General features: G+C 35.7%; 1 protein-coding gene across 4 annotated transcripts; it reads right to left on the bottom strand.

Annotated features, from left to right (window-relative positions):
- Positions 1 to 1,979: 1,979 nt before the first annotated feature.
- On the bottom strand, positions 1,980 to 8,874 carry LOC126707131 (uncharacterized). 4 transcript variants are annotated; one of them, XM_050406732.1, is made up of 14 exons: positions 8,568 to 8,868; positions 8,084 to 8,221; positions 7,080 to 7,161; positions 6,650 to 6,726; positions 6,174 to 6,274; positions 5,441 to 5,570; positions 5,036 to 5,152; positions 4,865 to 4,950; positions 4,113 to 4,179; positions 3,676 to 3,754; positions 3,407 to 3,498; positions 2,599 to 2,742; positions 2,426 to 2,487; positions 2,031 to 2,315 (listed from the first exon to the last, which is right to left on the bottom strand). In XM_050406732.1, exons 1-13 carry the CDS (start codon positions 8,661 to 8,663, stop codon positions 2,452 to 2,454), a joined length of 1,245 nt encoding a protein of 414 aa, XP_050262689.1. In that variant the 5' UTR covers positions 8,664 to 8,868; the 3' UTR covers positions 2,031 to 2,315; positions 2,426 to 2,451. The 4 variants fall into 4 exon arrangements, 3 of the variants coding, with proteins under 3 accessions (XP_050262688.1, XP_050262689.1, XP_050262690.1); XM_050406733.1 differs by having other exon boundaries at positions 2,072 to 2,315; positions 2,432 to 2,487; positions 8,568 to 8,870; XR_007648845.1 differs by having other exon boundaries at positions 2,170 to 2,315; positions 2,393 to 2,487; positions 8,568 to 8,870.
- Positions 8,875 to 9,077: the final 203 nt, after the last annotated feature.

Genomic DNA, 9,077 nt, shown 5'->3' with positions numbered 1-9,077 from the left:
CATTATCCTTTATAGTTAACTAAAAAAAGCAATAAGTTCAAAGGAACACTTAGCTTAATACTAATACTTCTTTTCTTTTCTGCTTGGTATGTAACTTACAACAACACATCCATACAAGTAATGATACTACCCAGGATTGTCCAGTTACCATCAACCTTGGGAGAAGACTTTGCAAACTTCAGATCCGAGCAAATGAATCTTGACACATATACCCTCTTGTCAAAGGGCAGCTTAACTAAAATGGTAGCCATTAGCTCAACATCAACATTTACTTCCCCACTAGCCAAATCACTTGCAAGAAAACAGTCAGTGAGCCTAAACTCAGCCTTAACCTGCGTCTCTTCTTTGGGTTTTTGAACAAAAGATGGAAGTCCTTTGCCAGAGAGATACTTGTGATCATGATGCAGGTACATAGTTGCATATAGCAAAGGGTAATTTGCAAGCTCCCTTGCATTTCTAAAAGAGAAAACCATGTTGAATGTTGTGGTGGTCTGTGAGTCCGAGATATTGGTAACTGATAGAAATGAGGTTGAGTCTACTAGGACCTTAGGAATAGGATTGGAATTATAATCTGGTCGAAATGTCAACATGGCAAAGGTAATTATACAAACTAGACATAGTATGCAAAATATGATAGAGTTGATCAAGGCTTGATTCTTGGTGATGGAATTGCTGTTGGTGGAACCATTGATTACGGTTGTAGATGTAGAAGAGGTAGCCATTGGAATCGAAGGAAATGATGCTGAGTGTGGTGATGAGGATGAAGTGGTTAGAGGGGATGAGGATGAGTGAGATAGAAATGGGTCAGAATACATTGCAAGGGTGCAAGGAATTTGTATTGTCCACACTGTGAATTAGGAGCTTGACATTTTTGGAAATGCAATTAAAGTTTTGTGTTTTTTGTTGCTCGTTAGAATTTGGGATGGTTTTTAGTGGCTTATCTGGCAAGCAATCTCACTTCTTTATGGTACATAGTCAAGGATACACCTTGCCAGTACCATAATTATTAGATTATAATTTTATTACTAAACCAATCAGAAAATACAACTGCAATTTGAGTTTGTTCCTCCAGTGATTATTGATTATGGTCATGTGAACACCTCTGGGGTCAAAAAAATTATGCTGGCCCATGAAACAAACAAAGTTCCACATTTTCCTTTTCCTCATTGGTGTGTGAGAAACGCGCCCTGGCATTTTCTGTATTAAGGCAGATGCTTAAGGGTATAGGACTTGTTAGTTCTAAGTCCTCTCATCTCATGAAACAGGAAAGAAAAATATGGGTAGTTCAGCAGAGGGTTATTTCGATTGAACTTCCACCAAACAATATAAAAAACAAATATGGTGCTGGCACATCTTATGAAATTATTTCTTTTTTATGGATTTGGATTATTGTTAAATAAAATGGCACTGGGTATTTTTTTTAATCGGACTTTCATTAAATAAAATTTTCTTCATGAGAAATTGCTTTCACTACTTGGTGGTGATTCCAAACAACGTTTCGGGGGGTGAAGCGTAAGGTTTTCAGGTTGCTCTAGGTGGTGAAGCCACTGAAGCCTATACTGTCCTGTATGTGTATGATACAAGACATGTTGTCGCCTTGCACGTGTTAATTGTTGAATGCCTATGACTTTGTATGCCTTTAGCAATGAGAAAGGTCCACGTGTATGAATGCATGGAGAAAAACCTTAAGCTTGGGATACAACCATTAGGCATGTCTATATTCTTGAACAGAATCAATATCATATGGTCCACCTTTAAGATGCAGATTTTGCAATATTACAAAGTTCCATTTCACTCTCCAAATGTAGGTAATTAGTCCTGTAATAGTTATTACTTCCAACTTGTTTTTCACACTCCACACATAATTTGGCTTTCATTAGCTCGTGGAATATAATTAATTTTCCCTTTAGGTCCCGTCCTCCCAGGATTACCTTAATTCAACTTCAAAGTCTCCCCAATTGGACACTGTCGTTTTCTACTTGGAAATAAAAAGGTGACAACATGCCACCAACAAGTTTTACTTTCAAATATGTAATACATCAGATTCTATTTCTATTAACAATCCAGCAGATGTCTCATAATCAAATGTACATTCAGAAGTTTACTGATGCACTATAAACCAAGACTCCAAAAATGTCTTGTACATTTGAAGAGTTAACTATACAACGTGGTAGTTCTCTGATGACTTCAGTGACTGCAGGATTGATAGAAGAATCAGAAGAAGCTAACCTCAATTGTGAGAATCTAAGCTGTCTACAACAAGGGCTGGTTAATGAGAACTCTCTTCTTTCCACCCTCCATGCTAAATATCCAAACTGGAAATTAAGAAAATAAAATTTTAAGCATAATGAAGATTAACTTAAAGAATGGAAATTAAGGCATATATCTTAACATCTGATCAAGGATTGAGATGCAAGGGTTTAACCAATACGCAGGAACTGGATAACCATGTCATGCATGCACAAAACGTGTTATGATCCAGTGAACCTGGAAAACAAGAAAAGTGCACCAAAAAAGAACGGTGTTACTAGTTTTGAACTTCAACGAGTACAAATGGGCTTAAGTAAAAAAAGGTATTTGCCAAGTTTGAATACTGACAATGTTATTTTCAGGAACAGTCAAGTAGAATCCTTGAATTGCAATGATAGCCAAGTTAGAAGTTATTAGAACAAAAATGCTCAAAGAATGCAATCCCATCCATTCCAACATAGATGTCAGGCATCTGTAACCATAAACATCTACCTGAAGAATAAGGCAGGCAAGCATGTCAGTAATATTAGAGTCATCTAATGAACATTTACAAGATTAGGAATCTAGGAAATGAACTGGGTACATCTACATGAATGGCAAGAAGTAAATGTATGTGGCAGGGATCATGGTATAATTCCAACACAGTATACTGATAGTAGTAGTATTGTCCATGATAAAATTACAAACTGTGCAAGTAATGATCAAGTCATTGATGTTTCATCTCTTAGCTCAGGCCTTCTCTACAGAATTCATTCTTCTTCATGAATGAGTAGGATTGTTGTACTTCCAACGAAACTTAATACCTTTATTATGTACATTACATAAGTTAGAAGTGAAGATCTGGAAGGAAGTTCATAACCTTGGATGCAGAATGTGTTTATTCTGTCCTGGTATCAATACAATACCTCACTAGGAACAGAGAGCATGGTAAATTTAGAACCATTTAAAGGAACTGTATGAAAAATGAATATTCATAGAGGACAAAGTTAATTACTTCTCTACATCTCCTGATACGAACTTTGAAATTGATACCCACCAAAACTCTCTCTCTAGGAATTTGAAAGGAAGCAATTGTTTTAAAGTTCAACATCAAACTTATGAATTTGCCTACAGAAATTTAACCTTCAAAGAGAGAGCATTGGCTCTGAGAACTCACCAACAAATAAAATGCACAAAATGTGATCCCCGCTGATGCAGAAGTAATCAGCATATAACTGACTGTATACAGAGATTTATTTATAGGGATGCCTGACACAAAAATAGACTTATCAGTATAATGGTTTATCAAAGCATACCTAAACCAAAGACAAATTGTCAAATATAGAATTGCTAAAAGACAATGAAGAGCCGGCCAAATCAATCTGTGTAGTAACGTACATGTAGTACTGTCTAATGTTTAAAAGTATTAGCCATTAAAGTGCATACCTATGATGGCAAGGAACAGTCCGAGGACAACCGATGAAATTGAAAATAGGGACCAGTTGTTTAGGCGCCCTTTGTGATCCTGAAAATTATTTGTATGATAAAGAAGTCCAAAATGTCATAACAAAAGGTAGAAGACTAAAAAAAGTTCGAAGTTCCTGAAAACTTGATCAATGTGGTAGACAAGACGGCGAAAAAACTGTTTTCAATATAACAGAGAAGAGATAAGCACAATGGATTCCAAGGGTAAGATCTATAGTGTAATCTTTTTAATATTTATATTAATCTCAACAGTTAATGATCTTTCAAGTAATAATGTGTTCCACCACTAAATTTATGTTCTAGGTCCCAATAGGATCCTGCATTCTTGTACACATTGAGGATATGGCACATACAGTTTAGGTTTAGGCAATGCTATCAAGATTGCTTAAATATTTCACCTGTAAGTGAGCAAGAATGTGTCCATATTGAAGTCCAATAATGCAAGTCACAGCTGCTGTTAAGGAGCTGCAAACAAGTAAAATGTTTATAAATTAATATCAGTTGAAAGATGGACAAAGAAAAGAGCAGTTATTAATGCTTAAGCAAAGATCAGTACTATAAAAATTAAAAAGGCACCCAACTATCCAATGTGTTCTTGAATTGGATCATGGGTTGAGGAAAGTGCATGTATAATAATAACAATAAGAAATCTATAGTTAACATACTAATAATCAGCAGTGAGAGATGAAAAATGCTTGCCAAGTAACGAGAGTAAATTATAATCTAGTAGGGGTTGCTTCTAAATTTACTTTTCTTTTATAAGGGGACAACCTGAGTGTCAGCTGTGATGGCTTTGCCAAAGAATGACTGTTCAAAAATAAGTAGCAAACATGCATAAATAGACTAGCTACACTGGCAGGTGGTGTAGCAAAACTGCTTGCGAAAGAGGGGAAATCAACAGTATCATCTATACTAAGCATGCTAAGATGACCTCCTCTTCCAAGGCTCCCTTTCAACTGAACAAGTTGATAGTATTTGAATTAAAAAGCCTGAACTTCTGTTAGCTATGACATAAGATAGCAATGACCAATGCTGGACACAAAATCTATCTGCCGAACACAAAGACAGCAGGTTGGCGTAAATTGGAAGTGAAACAAACAAAATGTAGGACCTAAGAAAGTATGACAGTGAAGAAGGTTTAATTGACCACCTTAAGATACCTTCCGGATCAAAAGGAGCATGACACCAGGGAGGTGAGCTCTCTGAAACTTGGCCATTGGCAGATATATTGCACTCCTGTAAAATGGATTTGAATTAGTCATCGACTTGTCGAGAATATTGGGAAGCATTCTAATGATAACAAAGTTCAACTTGCAAATACCTTCAGGTTTCTGTAACCAGGTTTCATATACATATGATCAAATCCCAGAATGTAACGGTCAATCATTCCAGCAGAATTGCAGCCAGGTCCAAGATCACCTCTTACACCACATTTCACCTACAATAAAAATTCCAGTCATTTATCAATAATTAAAAATTCAGTATGTTTCATCTTCTCCATCTGGTATTTCAAATCTCAAACCTTGTGGGTTCTATGAAATTAAGGTATAATTAGGGTTAGTCATTTACTTTCCCTGTGCTTTCCCATTGCATCAACACACACATACACACAAATTCATCTAAGCACTTCACACACCATTCCATACTTAAAGCAATATCATCAAGTAGAACAGAGTAATTGAACCATAATAATAAGAAATATGCTGACTGCTGAGAGTGTTCTCACCGTGTAAACATAACTATCATTTGATGAAGGCAATGAAGAGGCTGAGGCTGGTACCATGAACTGCCAATCTGGTACGTATAAAGCATATGATAACCACAAGTATATTGCTGACAGTGAAAATGCAACACACCTACAATTAAGAAAATAAAATTGGGCAAAATGCAGGTGGAAACAAAAAATCAAAATATTTTGTGTTAATAAAAATGAAACATGAAATAAGGAAGAAAATAGCAGAGTGTTTTGAAGAAAATCAAGTAATCTAATTATTCAATAAATGCTATTTTAAGTGGATTTGCAACCTAGATAAGCTTAACAGTGGGCAAATGGTATTGTGTAATTCAACCTTTTGGAGTTGGAACCCATCTCCCCATGTACAAGTAATGAAAAGTCATACTGTAAATGCAAATGTGCTTTCACAATCGTTTTGATGACTCTAAAAGAGGTTTTATTTCTTCTGTATTTTTCTCAGTGACATTCAATTCAATGATTTACTCCAGTAATGAGCTATCCCCTACACACATATATTTACACTTTGTTTTTCCTAAATTTGGTTTAATAATTAGATCAAATATTTGTCTAACCCAGCTTATCAACCTATAAAGTGAGGGAGGAAAAGAAATTCTAGGCTTGTATCAAGAAAATAGGAGTGATTACTGAACATTGAAAGTGGAGATTATCATATTTAAAATGAATTTGACTAATAGAGTGAAATAGCCAAAAATTAAGACCTTACCAATGCCAGTAGTAACCTTTGAAAAATCCTACTTCCCTCCATGTCCTATATGGAAGCCATATCTCACATAAAGCCGCAACAACGTATCCAATAGATATCCTCTGGAGAAAATAATAATGAGTTTAGAACAAGGGGATGAAATAAATAGATGCTTTTCTGCAACTAATTCTACAGCCCAATAACTCTGCCTAAGCAAGTGATATGGCCAATCCATGTGATGATCACTTTTTCCTTGGGAAAAGTCAAAAGTAAACTCATCAATAAAAAATGCACGAACAAGGAAGAGTACTAGTGGCATGTAGCCTTAACTAGCTTGCTAAATAAGTACTGATTTGGCAGTAAAACTTTTGAAAAATAATCATGTCTTGAATTTGAACGATCATATAAATATATATAATCTACTTCACAATATGATTCTTCCAATCATTCTTATATAAGAACTGGCTAAAAAAGTTTGAATGGAAATTAAACCACACCTGCAAAATGCCCATCCACCTTATTTTTTCAATGTCAACACCATACGTCAAGGAAGTTACTCCATGCAGATAACCACCTGTGAAATGACTCTATATAGTCAATAGAACATGAACAACTTTGGCACACCTACAAAAGGATCACTAAAATAGACAACTACATAAACCGAGAAGCGAATATGGCACCGCACAATAGTTCCAGCCAAAAAAGCCCATCATTGCTATATGATCCACTACATGGCACACACACCCCTTATATTTCAACTCCGCTTTTTTTGTCATATCATATTTGAAAAGAACAATTAACATAATATCTCTCACCCCCAACACATTGCTTTTAGAATTCAGCATGCCCAATAAGCAATGCAGGTTCAAATAGGCCACAATATGAGTAACGAAAGGGCCTACACAAATATTTACCAAGGGTTTTTACCTTGCAAAAAAACACCTAGAAGAAAAAGTTTTGCTGCCCTAAACACTGCCTTCCATGTAGCCTCCACTCTGTTTGTTACTTTCTGCAATTGAAAATGGAAAGCAACCCTTAATTACTAAAAAACTCTAAATACACTAAATAAACAAGAACCATAAAAACCAAGTAGATCTTGCATTTGGATGGTTAAAGATATTACGGTCAAAACTCATTGTAGGCCCATATATTTGCAAACTAAGCAAAGTAATTTTTTTTTTCCTTGTTTTTTTAGATAGATACAATAGGATTTGAACTTGTTAAAGACAGGAATAAAATAATATAGAGAAGTGGAGGCAAGAAGGTGAGAAGAACACAACAAATTACGTGGTTCAGCCAAAAGCCTACATCCACGGGATAAAACCCTAACAGCTACATCTTTACTATATACTCAAGTCAACTATTACAGTGATATGTATAGAGACTAGAAATTAGAGTTAGCCCTACATGGACTAACAACACAATTGCGCCTCTCAAGCCATTACATCAACATTAAACCCAATACTTTAACAGAACTCCATATTGATTTATCTCTATTTTTTATTAGGCCATTACATCAACATTAAACCCAATACTTTAACAGAACTCCATATTGATTTATCTCTATTTTTTATTTTTACAACATAGGGAACCTTTCTAAAGAAGAGCAATTTGAACTTGTTTCTAGATAGTAGTAAAACCTACAAGCTATTGACCCCACCCACCAAAACCAATTGCCAGGTAATCCAAGGGCATTCGCCCCCTACTGGGAAACTGACACAAATTGGTTTCTTTTTTAGTCCCTTCGTCGAAAACAAGAGACTTTATCAGTTAAACAAAATAATTCTAATCTCACTTATACTAACATTACTTGTACTGCAAGAAAACTAACCATAATATATCTTTCATAGGGATAAACACATATTGAAAGACAAAAATAAAACAAATTAGATAGTCATGTTTTCTAGGTAGGGAAGTGTATGAGAGAGTACCTTGTAAACAAGTGCAAGAGAAACCCCAGCAACAAATAGAAAGAAAGGCATTACAAAATCAGCCAATTGAAGACCATTCCATGGAGAATGAGTAATTATTGGAAACATAAAGCCTCCATAATCAACTACCATCATCAGCTGCAAGATAAATAAAAATATATAAATCATAAATAAATAAATAAATAAACCAAGCACTGTACTTTTCTAGCTAAAATTAACATTCAACCACTTTATTAAAAAAAAAAAAAAAAAAAAGTTTCTTGGGCTACATTTTCTGGGTAACCAAACAGAAACTTAGTCAACAAAAATGCCGTTGACTATTTGCATTTAAAGCAAAACAAAGATGAACTATTTTGCTTTGCTTCAAAAAACAACAAAAACAAAAACACACACACACACACACACACACACACACACACACAGTTCAACAACTAAAAACAACGAAGCGAATGAGAAATCGAAGAGAGAGAGAGAGAGAGATTACGAAGACGCAGAGGCCGCGAAAGACGTCGAGGGAGGCGACACGTGCGGGGCGTGTATCGGCGGTTTCGGAGTCCGGTAGAGGAAGATAATCGGCCATTTTTTGTTTTGTATCGGCCGAAAAATCGGAAGCTGCGTGAGAGAGTTTCCGGAAATATCGGGTTTTGTGTAAATTTTGGTTTTACAGACAAGAAGACGACATTTTAGTTTAGCGGAGTGGAAAAAAAGAAGAGGAGGAATTTGAAATCCTGGGATTTTAGATTCCAGATTCCCGAGCATTTTGATTTCATTTCCTTTCGCTTGGTCACTCGGAAAAGTGACTGAGTTGATTACGTGGCGGAATGGGATTGGCTGGCGGGTGTTAAAGGCCAATCAACGTTGAGAATGTTTCACCTGTGGGTCCTACCTAACAGTATCTGCTTTCGGATAACAACCACTAGTCAACTGAGTCACTGTGAGTGAGACTCAACTCCATGTGATTTCACAGGGGGAGAGGATTTTCTTTATTTTTTAT

This window comes from Quercus robur, chromosome 11 (assembly GCF_932294415.1).
Source record: "Quercus robur chromosome 11, dhQueRobu3.1, whole genome shotgun sequence".
NCBI lineage: Eukaryota > Viridiplantae > Streptophyta > Magnoliopsida > Fagales > Fagaceae > Quercus > Quercus robur.
This window is presented reverse-complemented; position numbering and strand designations above follow the sequence as displayed.